Source organism: Cherax quadricarinatus, chromosome 51 (genome assembly GCF_038502225.1).
Source record: "Cherax quadricarinatus isolate ZL_2023a chromosome 51, ASM3850222v1, whole genome shotgun sequence".
Taxonomy (NCBI): Eukaryota; Metazoa; Arthropoda; class Malacostraca; order Decapoda; family Parastacidae; genus Cherax; species Cherax quadricarinatus.
Window position 1 is genome coordinate 638,982 of NC_091342.1, and position 18,519 is coordinate 657,500.

The 18,519-nt window shown below is 41.3% G+C and overlaps 1 protein-coding gene across 3 annotated transcripts in view; it reads right to left on the reverse strand.

Moving 5' to 3' along the window:
* Positions 1-12,515: 12,515 nt before the first annotated feature.
* LOC138854166 (uncharacterized) overlaps positions 12,516-18,519 on the reverse strand; it is a 119,543-nt gene continuing 113,539 nt past the window's right edge. For 2 of the 3 annotated variants that reach the window (XM_070095651.1, XM_070095649.1), the window contains exon 2: positions 12,516-15,369. In XM_070095651.1, the coding sequence (XP_069951752.1) occupies positions 13,543-15,354 (1,812 nt within the window). In that variant the 5' untranslated portion in view covers positions 15,355-15,369 and the 3' untranslated portion in view covers positions 12,516-13,542. Of the gene's footprint in view, positions 16,222-18,519 lie in introns of all 3 variants that reach the window. The other variant, XM_070095650.1, reaches the window with a different exon arrangement.

The following is an 18,519-nucleotide window of genomic DNA, read 5'->3' on the forward strand; positions in this document are numbered from 1 at the left end:
CAGACCGGGCCGCGGGGGCGTTGACCCCCGGAACTCTCTCCAGGTAAACTCCAGATAGTCTTTTCAGCAGCTCACTACAAACAAGTACTGTATCAGATAAGTTAAAAATGGCAAATGTGACACCAATTTACGAGAGGAAATAGATCCCTAGCTTCATATTATAGACCAGTCAGGCTAGCCTTACTTGTGGGCAGAGTTGGTGACATCAGTAACCGTGGATGAAATATGAAACCATCTTAAAAAATATAACTTGATAATAGAATCTTAACATGGGTTTATGTTATATATTTATGTTATATATGACACTGTTACATGTACTTCATACTGTTACATGTACTTCATACTGTCACATGTACTTCATACTGTTACATGTACTTCATACTGTTACATGTACTTCATACTGTTACATGTACTTCATACTGTCACATGTACTTCATACTGTTACATGTACTTCATACTGTTACATGTACTTCATACTGTTACATGTACTTCATACTGTTATATGTACTTCATACTGTTACATGTACTTCATACTGTTACATGTACTTCATACTGTTACATGTACTTCATACTGTTACATGTACTTCATACTGTTACATGTACTTCATACTGTTATATGTACTTCATACTGTTATATGTACTTCATACTGTTACATGTACTTCATACTGTTACATGTACTTCATACTGTTACATGTACTTCATACTGTTACATGTACTTCATACTGTTACATGTACTTCATATTGTTATATGTGCTTCATACTGTTACATGTACTTCATACTGTTACATGTACTTCATACTGTTACATGTACTTCATACTGTTACATGTACTTCATACTGTTACATGTACTTCATACTGTTACATGTACTTCATATTGTTATATGTGCTTCATACTGTTACATGTACTTCATACTGTTACATGTACTTCATACTGTTACATGTACTTCATACTGTTACATGTACTTCATACTGTTACATGTACTTCATACTGTTACATGTTGTGGAAAATATTTTAATTTTCCGTAGCTATAGTGCCTAATAGGTGTTTAATGTTTCGATATGGGTCAAAAATATATTTGAAAATAGGATAGAACCAAGAGTTCCCTTTGCAGGGGTAGAGGTCGACTCAGGGCATGGGAGAGGCAGGAGTGTTTTGAATGGAGTGAGGAGGATGGGAAAGCATGGAACCAGGAAATTGGCGTTCACGGCTGCCTAAGGATTAATATAGGCCTCATTTCATAATAGGAAGTGTCGTAACTGTTCCTGGTGGAGAGTGAGGGAACGTGGACCACCGTAATAGAGTGGTAAAATGAGTGAATAAGGGTAGGACCGGTGGTGACTGGCGCATCGCCATGGACTGTGTCCCGGGGAAAATTACCCTTGGTTTAATCATCACTCATCAGTCTCAGATCTTAATGGAGTGATCTCTAATGTGTATAATAATTATGAGACATTAAATCGTCTTGTGAATTGTAATGTAATTAATGATAATAACGCTAAGTTAAGAGAATGCGTGAAGTGAAATAAGTCGCCTTGCTCCGAGTGAACACGCTAGACCACGTTGTTCCCGTCTCGAGGAAAGTGAAGTTTATTGAGTCACGACTTCTAAACCGGGACAAACCAACGGATACCTTGTCCTGCTGGAATAAGAACTGTGTCGGTGTAGCAGGACATCGAAATGAGATGGTGAATGGAGGAAATAAGGAGTATCAATCACCCACAGTTAAGTAACCCTTCTAGTTATAGCAGACTGATACTGGCCAGTTAGGTATGTTGTAATTGGATAGGTTATGTGTGATCCAGCTACATCAAGTGACCAGAGAATATCTGGTAAGTGGTGGGATTATATACAAATGTTTTTTCTTTGATGGATATATCCATGTGTAACCTACCCCGCCCCTTCATTCAGTTACACTAATATAATCTATACACACCACAATTAATTAGTAGCGCCGTACTTGTGGGTGCTATCCAATCTATACTGGTCTCGGATAGATATGGATAAGATTGTGAGGTCGAAGGCCCACCTCCAGTGACCAGGGGTGGTGAAGTTTTCTCACATATCTACATGGGGTGACTATGGTAAACAATATAGGGTTGTCTCCCAATGAGATTACTTGTATGTATATAATGTTGAGATACATACAGGTAATCATCCCTCTAAAATTTTCCATATCTGCCCGCTGGTCCTTCCTGAACCTGATACAATCAGTAAAAAAATTAATTGAATTAATTTCTTAATAATTAAGTGACTGATTGAAGAAAGTGGGTATAGAGTACACAAATTTAATCGTTCATGTGGTGGATGACAATTAGCCCAATTAATTACTAGCACATGTATGGCTAGGATTTATACAAGAATAAAGTGCAAGAATTACTCTTATAAGGCGCCTACTTAAGTTGTATAATCAGTGATTAATAATTCTCTAACTATGACTGGATCTGATGGAGTTAATGTGGCTGACAAGTCCGTGGATTTTAGAGTAATGAAAGCATCATTACAGGCTATTAAAGGCCATGTGACGAAGGCATTTGATTTAATGAATCAAAGAACCGTGAACCCTAATGAATTAAAGTTATATTTAGATGCTTTAGAGAGTAGATTTGATTGGTACAAATTGTGGTTTAAAGACTGTGAAAGAGATCTGCTGGAGAATGGTGCAGATGGAATGGAAATGAATGTTTTAATTAATCAACATTACGAATTGGAAGAAAAACTGTCTTGTAAAAGTAAGGCTTTGAATAAATTAAAGGGTGTAAGCCAGACAGTTGATCAACCTATTAATGCAAAGGGTGGGTTTGCCAAAACCTCCAGAGTACGGTCTGGAGGAAATCAGACTAGGTCGGCAAGAATTAATTGTTCAATTGCAGACCAGTCAGCCAAACAGTTCTAAGGATATAACACATAATGACTCTGAAGTATCTGTCAAGTCTCAAAAGGGAAAAATAATCCCAGTGGTAATAATCATAGTTAAGAGTTAAATAGGCACATATCAAGTCAGGAATCAGTAATAGTGGTTCCTCACATCAAGGTAAGAGGAATAAGTACCTCAGTAAGGGTAACCCAGTTAATAAGAGGTCAGGCAAGGAAAAGAGAGATTGCCTCTTCTGCCAGGGTACTCATTTCACTAAAAATTGTAATGCCTATAATTCATGCGATATTAAAGTGGAGAGGATGAAAGAACTTGACAGATTTATCAGATGTCTAGACAATCATAATGTAAAGGATTGTCATACCAAATTGAACATTTACTATCAATGCAACAACAGAAAGCACCATACAGTTATGTGCAGGGTTGTATGTGATTCTTATAATAATGGTGACAATAATGATAATGTTAATAACCCTGACACTACAGTGACTGATGTAAAGGTTGCAGCTAATGGCAATAATGATGGCCTAGCTGAGGTAGCCTTGCTGGTGTTGGATGTAATAATTCAGGATAAAAAGCATAAATTCAAAACAATGCGGCGTCACTCTCCTCAACACTGGTACGGGCCATGTAATATATGGCAGACTACCGCCTAGTAATAATGACTAGAGGAAGTAGTGAATACAGTCACGGTGTCTTACTCATAAAAGGTCAACCCAGTACAAGTATTCTTCTATCGAGAATGATGTTGAACCAGTCTAATTTGTGGGAGCTGGACAGCATAGGGATTAATATAAATGAGGAAAGTCCAAATGATTCCATTACTTAGGAACAATACCTGAAGGATGTTAAATTTGAATCTGGACATTACTGGGTGCGACTTCCGTGGAAGCTCAACCGTCCAGAATTATCTACTAATTATAGGATGGCGTATGGACAGTTAACGGGCCCAGCTCTGCGAACTGAGCAAGACACCAAAATTGTTGACTGCTTATAATGATATAATTAATAAACAGTTAAATAATAAATTGTTCTTACTTCAGGCGACGATAAATGCACAGCTTAAGTGCACAGGTGGTCCACTGAGCGAAGTAATTGGGTAAATAATCTTATGTGGACAATTTCCGGGTGTGACGTCAACTGAAGAGGAACTAATGAGGATATGTGAAGGGGTTAATAAAATAATGCAGTAATGTGCTGGGACTGACTTGGGATACTGAGAGAGACTTGTTACTGTTAAAGTCTCATAATTCCAGTATGCCCAATAAATTAACCCAGGGAGCATAGGCTTATGCCCCTGAGAGAATGGAACAGTAATTAGTCCATTTTGAGGGATCAATAAATATGGATGGCCATGGAGTTGAAGTGCCTATATGCAGTAATGTGCTGGGGCTGACTTGGGATACTGAGAGAGACTTGTTATTGTTAAAGTCTCATAATTCCAGTATGCCCAACAAATTAACCCCGAGAGCATAGGCTTAGTGTTACACCTTACAATAAGAGGAAAATTGTTAATACCAGAAGCATGGAGGCTTGAGTGTGCTTTGGATGGAGCCCTACCTGAGGAGGTAACAGGTGGAAGGAATTAATGGGTGATTATGTAAATACCAATGTTGGAGTTCCCAAGCCAGGTGGCCAGTGAAGACGGGAAAATTGTACTCCACATTATGTAAGTCGTCTAGCAACGATCTCCGCCCGGTCGCAGTGTGGAAAATATTTTAATTTTCCGAAGCTATAGTGCCTAATAGGTGTTTAATGTGTCGATATGGGTCAAAAATGTATTTGAAAATAGGATAGAACCAAGAGTTCCCTTTGCAGGGGTAGAGGTCGACTCAGGGCATGGGAGAGGCAGGAGTGTTTTGAATGGAGTGAGGAGGATGGGAAAGCATGCAACCAGGAAATTGGCGTTCACGGCGGCCTAAGGATTAATATAGGCCTCATTTCATAATAGGAAGTGTCGTAACTGTTCCTGGTGGAGAGTGAGGGAACGTGGACCACCGTAATAGAGTGGTAAAATGAGTGAATAAGGGTAGGACCGGTGGTGACTGGCGCGTCGCCATGGACTGTGTCCCGGGGAAAATTACCCTTGGTTTAATCATCACTCATCGGTCTCAGATCTTAATGGAGTGATCTCTAATGTGTATAATTAAATCGTCTTGTGAATTGTAATGTAATTAATGATAATAACGCTAAGTTAAGAGAATGCGTGAAGTGAAATAAGTCGCCTTGCTCCGACTGAACACGCTAGACCACGTTGTTCCCGTCTCGAGGAAAGTGAAGTTTATTGAGTCACGACTTCTAAACCGGGACAAACCAACGGATACCTTGTCCTGCTGGAATAAGAACCGTGTCGGTGTAGCAGGACATCGAAATGAGATGGTGAATGGAGGAAATAAGGAGTATCAATCACCCACAGTTAAGTAACCCTTCTAGTTATAGCAGACTGATACTGGCCAGTTAGGTATGTTGTAATTGGATAGGTTATGGGTGATCCAGCTACATCAAGTGACCACCAGAGAATATCTGGTAAGTGGTGGGATTATATACAAATGTTTTTTCTTTGATGGATATATCCATGTGTAACCTACCCCGCCCCTTCATTCAGTTACACTAATATAATCTATACACACCACAATTAATTAGTAGCGCCGTACTTGTGGGTGCTATCCAATCTATACTGGTTTTTTTTTTAGATTTTGCCACCGAAGTGGCTAGTTTATTGTGCACCCCATATCCATCCTGTGGACGGTAGCGCGAGAGCATATGGATACACAAAAGGCCTAGGAACTAGGCCCCAAAGGGTTAACAGGAATACATATGGATTTATATCTACATATCTATAGTTCACTTATCTGTTACAAGCAAATTTAGGAAATTTGCTTAGTATATCTGGTATCTTATTTTCATTAATAAGATATCTTGACATGTCACATAGGTTATTATACTGTCTGTCTCTGTATTCCTCGATAAGTGGACATTTAAGCACATAGTGTTCAAGAGAGTGACCATATGCCTGATCACATAATTTACATTTAGCTTGATCATCATCTGTGTGTCTCCCAAACTGCCAGAAGTACTTATAACCAAGCCTAAGCCTGGCCACTACAACATCAGTCAGTCTGTTCACATTGCAAGTTGCTCCATAAACATACTTATCTACGTTCATGTTATCATAGTGGGTTATAGATCTACTCAGGCTTCTAACTGCATTCCTATAACAATCATTTTCATTATTTACTTCTCTCCTAATATTATTCCTAATGCTAGACACAGTTATACCAAAGTTATATTCTACATTCTCCTTCTCGATACTCTTCTTGGCTAACATAACAACTTTATCATGAAGGAGTAATCCAATGTGTGATGGGATCCATAGCAATTGTACATTCATTCCTTTGTCCCTAATTTTTGAGTATCTATACCTGGCTTCCCCAATGAGCATGTTGTTAGAGTCATTATATGAGCCAAGAGCCTTCAATGATGACATAGAATCAGTAATGATGATAGAGTCAAGCTCAGTGTCATAGGTTAGCTTTAGCGCCATTAGGATTGCAAACAATTCAGTTTGCAGTGTAGACGCCCAGTTGTTAATTCTTATGCCTAACTCAACAAATTTATTATCGTTCTTAACTAGGGAGGTGGCAACAAGAGCAGATGCAGCCCTGCCAGAAGACTCCTGTTTAGGTCCATCAGTGTATATAACTTGTGATAACTTGTTACTACCAACTAGGTGAGAAATTTCTTCTTGAGCAGTTGCTCTAACAAGAGATTTAAGGAAGGGATTACTAGCAATGAGCTTCTTGGGAGGGACTTGTAGGTATGTGATATTAAATGAACACATCTTCCATGGAGGGGTGAAATGCTCTTGTTGCCTACAGTGATACAGTTCATGCAGGTTATAAAACTTAATGCAATTGCACGTTTTCACAATCCATTTAGATCTGTGTGTATTTACCTCTAGACACTTGGTAAGATTCACTGTGACAGTGTTTGGTTCGTTTCTCAACATTCTAATACCGAGTACAGTGTTAATTTCAACAATCCTATCACTGATACTAGAAATACCAAGCTCCTTCCTCATGTTAAGAACTTTTGTAGATCTGGGACAGCCAAGAATAATCCTGAGAGCTTCATTTTGCATTAACTCCAAGGGTCGGAGAGAACTTTCTCTAGCTAATATCAACATGGGAGCAGCATAATCAATTAAGGACCTAACATAGGTTATGTACATCATTCTCACGATTCTCACATTTGCACCATAGTTGGGATTGTAGCCAGCAACAGCTTTGAGAGCATTTAGCCTAGCTTTACATTTCTTGTTTAGTTGTGGTATAGTGGATTTGTTAAAGGGTACATCTACACCAAGATATCTGTAAGTTTTAACGTAGCTAATGATTTCACCCTGCAAATACATGGGTGGGGGATGTCGTTTGCTTGTTAATATCTTAGTTTTAGAGGAAGATATTATGAGGCCTAGTCGATTACAAATTGCTTGAACTTCATTAAGAATGGTATTCATCTTCTTATGCCCTGTTGTATGGATCATGATATCATCAGCATAGCTTATAGCTATATGTTTAGGTGAGGCAGGTAGAGCATTTAGGAGAGCATTAATCAGAATATTAAATAGCATGGGACTAAGAACTCCTCCCTGCGGTGTACCTAAAGACATTTCTTTAGAATCACTTCTGAAGCCTTGGTAAAGGACAGAGGATACTCTATTTGACAGGTATCCTATTATCCAGCAGAGTAAGCTACCAACAATATTCATTTTGGCTAGTTCATGTAGTATAACGGTTCTATTCGCAATATCAAATGCAGATTTTAGATCAAGAAAAGTGGTAAAACTAGTATTATTATTATTATAATCAAGGGGGAAGCGCTAAACCCGGAGGAAGGTAAAACTAGTAGAGGTGTGTGCAGTGAGAAAGGTGGAAATACAGTTCTGCACACTTTTACCTTTCACTTACTCACTCAAAACCAAATAAATACTGAATAACTGAACCATATAAATTGTATATCCTAAATGTTATTCACAATTATATCACACAAATGTTAAACCTAACTTTATTTTTTTTTTTTTAAATACACTACCTGAATGAACAGCAATGCATGCAACCATATGACCTGTCTTCGTAATACTCATTTGTATTTTATAGTTATCTGTTTGCAATAATGTCTTATCACTGATTTCATCATTGCTTAGTTAATCTTAAGTTAATTTTAAGCCAGCCCGTAATGCTATGCATAGTATAAGTGGCTTTGGCATGCTGCTCTTATCTGTATGTTTTTTGTACCTCTGTATGTATGCTAAAATTTATAAATAAATATATAAATAAATAAAACCATAGAGGTAGGGGGAAAGTTGATGTCTGATTCTGTAGTACAGTCTGTTAAGCATCATTCTTTCAAAAGTTTTACAAAGACAACTAGTTAAGGAGATCGGCCTAAATGTATCAGGCTGTTGGGGCTTAGGGATAGGCACAATGAGACTATTGGTCCAGGAAGTAGGAAGAACGCCCTCAATGTAACTGAGATTATACAGTGCCAACAAAGGGTTATCAGGCACGTGCCCTAGAGTTCTGAGAATATCATAGGTTATACCATCCTCTCCAGGAGCAGTTGATCGACCTTTGGTTAATGCATTATCTAATTCATACTCGGTAAAGAGGCAATCACTCTCATCAATATTTTGGCTCATAAAATTAATCAGTTTCAACATTTCTTCAGAAGTACTAAATTTTTTCTAATATGAGATGGAAGGCTTTCATGCCTGGATGTTTTGGACCAGTCATTTATGAGGTCATTTGCTTTTTCGAGAGGAAAGGGATGAGCAACATTGCCAGTCTTTTTCCTGGTTATGTACTGGTCTCGGATAGATATGGATAAGATTGTGAGGTCGAAGGCCCACCTCCAGTGACCAGGGGTGGTGAAGTTTTCTCACATATCTACATGGGGTGACTATGGTAAACAATATAGTGTTGTCTCCCAATGAGATTACTTGTATGTATATAATGTTGAGATACATACAGGTAATCATCCTTATAAAATTTTCCATACATGTACTTCATACTGTTATATGTACTTCATACTGTTATATGTACTTCACACTGTTACATGTACTTCATACTGTTACATGTACATGTACTTCATACTGTTACATGTACTTCATACTTTTATATGTACTTCATACTGTTACATGTACTTCATACTGTTACATGTACTTCATACTGTTACATGTACTTCACACTGTTACATGTACTTCATACTGTTACATGTACTTCACACTGTTACATGTACTTCATACTGTTATATGTACTTCATACTGTTACATGTACTTCATACTGTTACATGTACTTCATACTGTTACATGTACTTCATACTGTTATATGTACTTCATACTGTTACATGTACTTCATACTGTTACATGTACTTCATACTGTTACATGTACTTCATACTGTTATATGTACTTCATACTGTTACATGTACTTCATACTGTTACATGTACTTCATACTGTTATATGTACTTCATACTGTTATATGTACTTCATACTGTTATATGTACTTCATACTGTTACATGTACTTCATACTGTTACATGTACTTCATACTGTTACATGTACTTCATACTGTTACATGTACTTCATACTGTTACATGTACTTCATACTGTTACATGTACTTCATACAGTCACAAGTACTTCATATTATATTTGTAGGGTAATAAAACACGTCATAAAATAAATTATAAAATTTAAGTCATTACCATTATCGACTAAACTAGTGGGAGGGAAGGTAGTAGTAGTACTAAACTAGTAGGAGGGAAGGTAGTAGTAGTACTAAACTAGTGGGAGGGAAGGTAGTAGTAGTACTAAACTAGTGGGAGGGAAGGTAGTAGTAGTACTAAACTAGTGGGAGGGAAGGTAGTAGTAGTACTAAACTAGTGGGAGGGAAGGTAGTAGTAGTACTAAACTAGTGGGAGGGAAGGTAGTAGTAGTACTAAACTAGTGGGAGGGAAGGTAGTAGTAGTACTAAACTAGTGGGAGGTAGTAGTAGGTAGTAGTAGTACTAAACTAGTGGGAGGGAAGGTAGTAGTAGTACTAAACTAGTGGGAGGGAAGGTAGTAGTAGTACTAAACTAGTGGGAGGGAAGGTAGTAGTAGTACTAAACTAGTGGGAGGGAAGGTAGTAGTAGTACTAAACTAGTGGGAGGGAAGGTAGTAGTAGTACTAAACTAGTGGGAGGGAAGGTAGTAGTAGTACTAAACTAGTGGGAGGGAAGGTAGTAGTACTAAACTAGTGGGAGGGAAGGTAGTAGCACTAAACTAGTGGGAGGGAAGGTAGTAGTAGTACTAAACTAGTGGGAGGGAAGGTAGTAGTAGTACTAAACTAGTGGGAGGGAAGGTAGTAGTAGTACTAAACTAGTGGGAGGGAAGGTAGTAGTAGTACTAAACTAGTGCGAGGGAAGGTAGTAGTAGTACTAAACTAGTGGGAGGGAAGGTAGTAGTAGTATTAAACTAGTGGGAGGGAAGGTAGTAGTAGTACTAAACTAGTGGGAGGGAAGGTAGTAGTAGTACTAAACTAGTGGGAGGGAAGGTAGTAGTACTAAACTAGTGGGAGGGAAGGTAGTAGTACTAAACTAGTGGGAGGGAAGGTAGTAGCACTAAACTAGTGGGAGGGAAGGTAGTAGTAGTACTAAACTAGTGGGAGGGAAGGTAGTAGTAGTACTAAACTAGTGGGAGGGAAGGTAGTAGTAGTACTAAACTAGTGGGAGGGAAGGTAGTAGTAGTACTAAACTAGTGGGAGGGAAGGTAGTAGTAGTACTAAACTAGTGGGAGGGAAGGTAGTAGTACTAAACTAGTGGGAGGGAAGGTAGTAGTAGTACTAAACTAGTGGGAGGGAAGGTAGTAGTACTAAACTAGTGGGAGGGAAGGTAGTAGTAGTACTAAACTAGTGGGAGGGAAGGTAGTAGTAGTACTAAACTAGTGGGAGGGAAGGTAGTAGTAGTACTAAACTAGTGGGAGGGAAGGTAGTAGTAGTACTAAACTAGTGGGAGGGAAGGTAGTAGTAGTACTAAACTAGTGGGAGGGAAGGTAGTAGTACTAAACTAGTGGGAGGGAAGGTAGTAGTAGTACTAAACTAGTGGGAGGGAAGGTAGTAGTAGTACTAAACTAGTAGGAGGGAAGGTAGTAGTAGTACTAAACTAGTGGGAGGGAAGGTAGTAGTAGTACTAAACTAGTGGGAGGGAAGGTAGTAGTACTAAACTAGTGGGAGGGAAGGTAGTAGTAGTACTAAACTAGTGGGAGGGAAGGTAGTAGTAGTACTAAACTAGTGGGAGGGAAGGTAGTAGTAGTACTAAACTAGTGGGAGGGAAGGTAGTAGTAGTACTAAACTAGTGGGAGGGAAGGTAGTAGTAGTACTAAACTAGTGGGAGGGAAGGTAGTAGTACTAAACTAGTGGGAGGGAAGGTAGTAGTAGTACTAAACTAATGGGAGGGAGGGTAGTAGTAGTACTAAACTAGTGGGAGGGAAGGTAGTAGTAGTACTAAACTAGTGGGAGGGAAGGTAGTAGTAGTACTAAACTAGTGGGAGGGAAGGTAGTAGTAGTACTAAACTAGTGGGAGGGAAGGTAGTAGTAGTACTAAACTAGTGGGAGGGAAGGTAGTAGTAGTACTAAACTAGTGGGAGGGAAGGTAGTAGTAGTACTAAACTAGTGGGAGGGAAGGTAGTAGTACTAAACTAGTGGGAGGGAAGGTAGTAGTAGTACTAAACTAATGGGGGGGAGGGTAGTAGTAGTACTAAACTAGTGGAAGGGAAGGTAGTAGTAGTACTAAACTAGTGGGAGGGAAGGTAGTAGTAGTACTAAACTAGTGGGAGGGAAGGTAGTAGTAGTACTAAACTAGTGGGAGGGAAGGTAGTAGTAGTACTAAACTAGTGGGAGGGAAGGTAGTAGTAGTAGTACTAAACTAGTGGGAGGGAAGGTAGTAGTAGTACTAAACTAGTGGGAGGGAAGGTAGTAGTAGTACTAAACTAGTGGGAGGGAAGGTAGTAGTACTAAACTAGTGGGAGGGAAGGTAGTAGTAGTACTAAACTAGTGGGAGGGAAGGTAGCAGCACTAAACTAGTGGAAGGAAGGTAGTAGTACTAAACTAGTGGGAGGGAAGGTAGTAGTACTAAACTAGTGGGAGGGAAGGTAGTAGTAGTACTAAACTAGTGGGAGGGAAGGTAGTAGTACTAAACTAGTGGGAGGGAAGGTAGTAGTAGTACTAAACTAGTGGGAGGGAAGGTAGTAGTAGTACTAAACTAGTGGGAGGGAAGGTAGTAGCAGTACTAAACTAGTGGGAGGGAAGGTAGTAGTAGTACTAAACTAGTGGGAGGGAAGGTAGTAGTACTAAACTAGTGGGAGGGAAGGTAGTAGTACTAAACTAGTGGGAGGGAAGGTAGTAGTAGTACTAAACTAGTGGGAGGGAAGGTAGTAGCACTAAACTAGTGGAAGGGAAGGTAGTAGTACTAAACTAGTGTGAGGGAAGGTAGTAGTACTAAACTAGTGGGAGGGAAGGTAGTAGTACTAAACTAGTGGGAGGGAAGGTAGTAGTACTAAACTAGTGGGAGGGAAGGTAAGGAGGGACTAATGTTTACAGGAAGAGGGAAAGAGGAAGGTTTACATAATATTAATACTATCAGTACATACAATAATGAACAAACTTATTTTATCTTTGAGCAAATCTACAGATATTTGCTACAAGAATTTGTTGTAATTAACAAGTAACTTTCATCCTTTTGTGAACAGACTGAAACGTAATAAATATCTAAACAAAACACTGTACATCACGTATTTAATGTTTTCGCAGCTTAACTTTTTGCTAGTATAATAAAATACTGTTAGATAAATTATGCATCAGTGCATATTATTGCTTCGCCAGTGGAAAAAATACCTGAAGTTCGTCTGGTTCATATGATGACCTGCTCAATGGTGGTGTTGGTTCTATGGCGGGCTTTGCAAGAGGGGATGTCTGATGTGAAGCACTATGGACCAGTGGTGTGTAGTAGCTTGTGTTAGTACACACCACCTGCCTATAGTGCTGCACATCAGCCACTGCGTCTTGCAATATCCCAGTAATAGGACCAACAGCACTACTAAGCAGGTCATAGCTGATGTGCAGCACTATAGGCCGGTGGTGTGTAATAACATACGTAAAACTGGTCATTGGCTTCCCAGTTGGACTCAGTTTGCTGAAAAAGGTTAGTTAGCCTTCACGTTTATAGTTGTTTTAGTGGATGAAAATAGTGATGAGAAAGTGAGTCTGACAGCTCATTGACACACTTACAGTAGCTAACGAATAGTGATGACGCTATGTAACATGGGTAACTGCAGATCTTAAATACGATACAATGGTTGATGCAAGCATTCATGAGGCCAAGCGAGATTATGAGTTACTAAAATGCTGCCCTAACTAGGGGCTACTGAGACATGCATTCAAGTGTATGCATTTATATTTGTTTCATTATAAATAATGTTTCGTATGAAACACCAATACCTAACTAGGTCAGTGTAGATTCGTAGATGACAGACCCAGCAGTGTGTTGCCCTCTGCGAGAGGGTGACAGACGCAGCAGTATTTTGCCCTCTACCTGACATATCCAGAAGTGTGTTGCCCTCTACGGGCTTTCCTCTCACCTAAGAAATATACGTCTGGAGTGGTTACGCCGGCCTGGTCGAGGGTGGGTGCCAGCACTGAAGGGTAGCTGAGAAGACTGGAGTTGTAGATGAGAGAAGGGCAATGGTGGGGAGAGGACGCGGGTTTGTCGTCCCCTGGACGGTAGGTCAAGCCTGAGGACTGAGGTATCAATGGGAAGGGACACAGGGTGTGGAATGAAGCCAGGGAGGGAGAGAGAGCGGCTTTCCACCAGAGGTGGCGTGGCTGGTGGGGCCACTGGTAGTTGCTTGGCTATGGCCACTCCATGGGAGGTAGCCCGGGGCCCTGAGGCTACCTGAACTGTTTCCCTGTTTGACTGGAATGTGCGATTAGATTCAAATTCATCTTTAAACTTAATGTCCTGACTGGTTCGTACTTTGCTTTGTAAATTTTCATCAATTTCGTATTCAGAATTGAACTGAAAGTTTTCATTGGATTTCAGTAGCAGACTGGGCTGGGTACTTTCACCAAGCACACCTTCCAAATTTATTTTTATATTTTTCGGATTAGGTTGGAAATTGGCAATTGAAATAAACTCCGGATTTGGGTGAAACCCTTCACTGTTCTGGAAGTCATTGATATCAAAAGGCTGGCTGGGTTTAAAGTCTTGGTCAAGTTCCAGATAATCTGAAACGAACAAACTTTGGCCATACTCTGGATCTGGTTCAAAATTTAGTGACTGAGAAACATCGACGAATGCCACATCGTTTTGGCGAGTAATGACTTCTCGCTGTAGAAATTCTAGTGGAAGAGAGACGATCGTGGAAGGCACCTGGTATGAGCTAGAGATGTCCTGCGAGGACTGAAGGGTTTCCTTCCCTTCCAGGAAGTGTGTGGTTGTCAGGGTAGTGAGGTTGTCACTTGGCTCCACGATGAACACCAGGTCACTGTTCTCTTGAGGGGACATGATGTGGTTTGCCTGAACCTTAGTTACCACACTATTTGACCCTTCACCGTACAGGATATCTGTGTTGGCAGGTGATGCTGGTTTGGTAACCTTCAGTGTTTCATCAGCCACAGCTCTGTAAACTATAGAACCAGTAAAGGTTTCAAGAGCGTTGGATGCATTCTTAACGGATACAACGCTGCTGGGATCAGGGGCTCTAAATTCACTCAGAGTGGCTTCGTCATATACCAAATCACTTACGATGGGCCCTAGAGGCGCTGCGCGTGGTCCACTAGCCTGGCTTCTGATGCTTGTCTGAGGTGTCACAAAATTTTGCTGCTGGTGATAGTGCTTTGTGAGCGTTGGCTCCGCCACAGTGAGTGAGACACCCACTGTAGTAGGAAATTTGCTGCTGATGCGAGTCCCAGAGATGACGTCATCTGCGTGAGGAGCATAGTCGTTGTGTTGCTGAGTACTTGCTTCACGGGCATCACTGCTGGTCACCTGAAGAGGGGCATAACCGGTGGCATACTGACTTGTTTCACTGGCACTACTGCTGACTACATCTGGAGGCACCAAACCATATGTTGGAAAGTTTATATGCTGAGCTTCAGAGTTACTCTTAGGTGCACCAAACCCTGAAAACTTAGACGGCGGCTGGTGAGCGTGAGTGTGTTGGACATGAGTGGGCATGGTCGGGACCCACTTAGCCACATATTCTGATCTGCCTCTAGGTACCCATCGTGGGATGAAGAGTGGGCGAGGCACATGCAGTGGTATGTTGTCAATATTGCCTGGACCTATCCAACTGAAGGATCGACTGCGACCCGCGGGACGAAGTATCACGTTGATAAGGTTATTGTAGATCGCCTTAGTTTGGTCCATGGTTAGTAGAGTACACATCACCAAAAGAACCACCTGTAATCAAGAAGGAGCCTCAGTTAGTGGACAGTGTATCTTACTGGGATTTCGGGCAGGCACACAGGAGGTAGATTAGCCAAGCATGTTGAGAGGAAGCTGCATGAACCATTTAAAGATTACTCAGTATTAGACAAGAAAAGGAAACAAGCACTACAGCTGACTATAAGACGAATCCTCAGCACTACTATATGACATTATAGAATTAGAGGCCGCCTCTCTCTGGCGAAGGATATCCTTTGTCTTTGGAGGGAAGAACAATGGGTCAGAGGTGAGAGAAGGTGGACGGACGGCCTGGGTGGCAGGGGGTGGCGCCTGGAGGCCAGCGGCCAAACCTAGAGGAACTGGTGCATAGGTAACAAGAGGGTTTCCGGGAGAAACCTTGGTAAGCGAGTCAAAAGGCAGGGAAGCCCGAGGAGCAGGAGCTGAGAGCAATGGGGGATGGGGTGCCCTTCCTCTTGCTGATGCTGAGGCATAAGGGGTGGCCGGTATCTGGCCACTGAAGTCGCCGCTGAACGATGTCACATAATTTCTCTTGGGATGGCCAAATCCTAGTGCAGTATAAGAAAAGGGAGGGACATTAGGCCCAGTGCGCCCGTATGTATAGTCCTGTGTGGGCCTGGGTGCATGTTCCACCCAAAAGGCGGTGTAAGTGTGGTTCATGTTGGGTATCCACTTGGGAATGATGTAAGGCTTGGGGACGGAGAATGGCATGTTGTCGGAGTAATCGTAGCCCACCCACTTGTGCTGCTTGCTGGGTCCTGCTGGCAGCACGATGTAGGGTGAGAGAGGCGTACTGTAGTCGCCGCCCACAGCGCACAACCACGCACACACCAACATCATTTCCAAGCCCTGAAATATCATCACCATTATCATCATCATCAGCGACTTTCCAAAAGACGAGGGGAGGGAAAAGGTTGGCTGAAACTTTACTAAGGACACAGGAGTTGAATTGGCTAACTAGAGTAGCAGAGGGTTCCGACCCTCGCACGCTTCCTGGGCTTACAAGAGAGGTGATCTAGTTGCCTAAATTAGAGCCCCAACTATTGCAACGGTTCCTGGCTCATACAAGGGATGTTTTAGCCACTTACCTGAGGAGCCCCGACCCTTGTATGCTTCTTGAGCCCACAAGAGGGGTGGTTTAGTTACCTATCTGAGAGCCCCGAGCCTTGCACACTTCCAAGGAGAGGACAACCTTCTCAGTAATGTCTCATTGGTATCGGATGCCAAGAATAACATTAAAATGCATTTTACATAGAAGGGTAAATGCCGTTGCTAAAACAAAGAAAGTCGCCAACATGAGCTTGCTTCTCTTTCCCTTCTTAATATCTCGCTCCTTCACTATCCCCTATTCTTATTCTTTTCCTTCCCTACTCGTTCCCTCCATTTTCTCCCTTCTGTACCCTCGTCCTTTTTCACTTATCCTTACAATTCTTCAACCTCTTTCATTTTCTTTCTTTCCTCTCCTCGTCCACCTCTCTTCTCTCTTCTCTTTCTTCTAAGCTGTGCCTTGGGGTATTCCGTAACTCCCTGGAGGAAAAGTTTCATGTTGATTTTGGAAAGCTTCTCTTGGACTTAAGTCACGAGGAGCTGAACTGATGTATTTGTAATTATTATTATTATTATTATTATTATATTATTATTACATTCAGGGAAGAATGGGAGGTAACCAGATTCGATCCAAGGAAGGGGGCGGTTAGATTCAAATCCTTGAATCAAGAGCCCTTCACGAGTATTAAAGAACCTCTCCTGAGGAGTTCAACTGTGGAGCAAACTAGTACACGCTGTTGTGCTGCCTGTGTCAGGTTCCTAAGGTCCACTGGCTAGGAGCTCACAGCTCCCTATGTCCTTCCATGCACGGATGTGACCTGTCCTCCGGGTTGTGGCCTGGGTGTTGCTACCATCCATTTGGTGGGATTTTCTTGTCCTCACTGGATGCTTCTTGTGACTCATTTTTTAAGCATGTACCAAGGTCCAGTTTTTTTTTTGATGAGAAAGAGACAGAGTGAGGGGTTTTGTGATGCTCGCTGGGGACTCATATTGTGTCCAGTTACATACTGAGCCCCCGTGTTCATCGTGGACTCTAGTCGTCACTGGTATTAGTGGGTCGCAGTACACTGTGCTCTGACCACTATTTTGACTAGTCTATGACTTATATTTGACTAATATTTGGCTAGTATTTAAGAAGCATTCAACATTTACAACTCATGACAAAAGGCAGTATTGGAGAGAGATCAAATTAAAGTGAAATTTCAGTTTCTGGCGTGACTGTGTGCATATTGTGGTAATTATTCCTTTACCACCCACCCTTGCTATAACACCCCTGCTATAGCCCCTGCTATAACACCCCTACTATAACCCCTGCTATAACACCCCTGCTATAACCCCTGCTACAACACCCCATGATATCACCCTTATAACTTCGGCCCCCCTTGCCACCCCTATGCTATATCAGTCCACGATATATCACCAGTTATCACCGGGTTCCCGTACCACCCTATGCTTAATCACCTTCCTTTATTAACCACGCTACCACACATGAGTACCAGTTGGTTTTTGAATTACAGCTCTTGGGCTTAGTAATAATGTCTTAACATACTGCAAACAAGCGACCTAAAATTTTAGCATTACTTGAAAGGGTTAAGTTCTGTTTCCTGATCCTGCTGATGCTGTTGAACTACAACCTAGTCGCCTCTTGAGACCGTTAAGCTATAACTCGAGCAGTATTAGGGGATTTGGGTTAGCGGATATGGGTCTACCTGTCATGCATCCTGCAAGGTGACTGTAAGTGTCCTAACATCTGCTGATCATATTTATCTAGCAATAAGTACCTAGGAGTTACAAAACTGTTGTGGGTCTCATCCTGGGAAAGGGAGTCGAAGGGCATCAATATGTCATCTTGATAAGATATGTGCAACAGCTAGGTACATTTATTCCGAAACGTTTCGCCTGCACAGTAGGCTTCTTCGGTCGAATATAGAGGCAGCCTCCTCTGTAATCGACTGAAGAAGCCTACTGTGTAGGCGAAACGTTTCGGAATAAATATACCTAACAGTTGCACAAGTCTTACTTATCAACGTGTCGTTATCGTATGTCATTATGATGTTCACACGTTATCCTATTTTATCGTGGGTTACTAACTCACTCCAT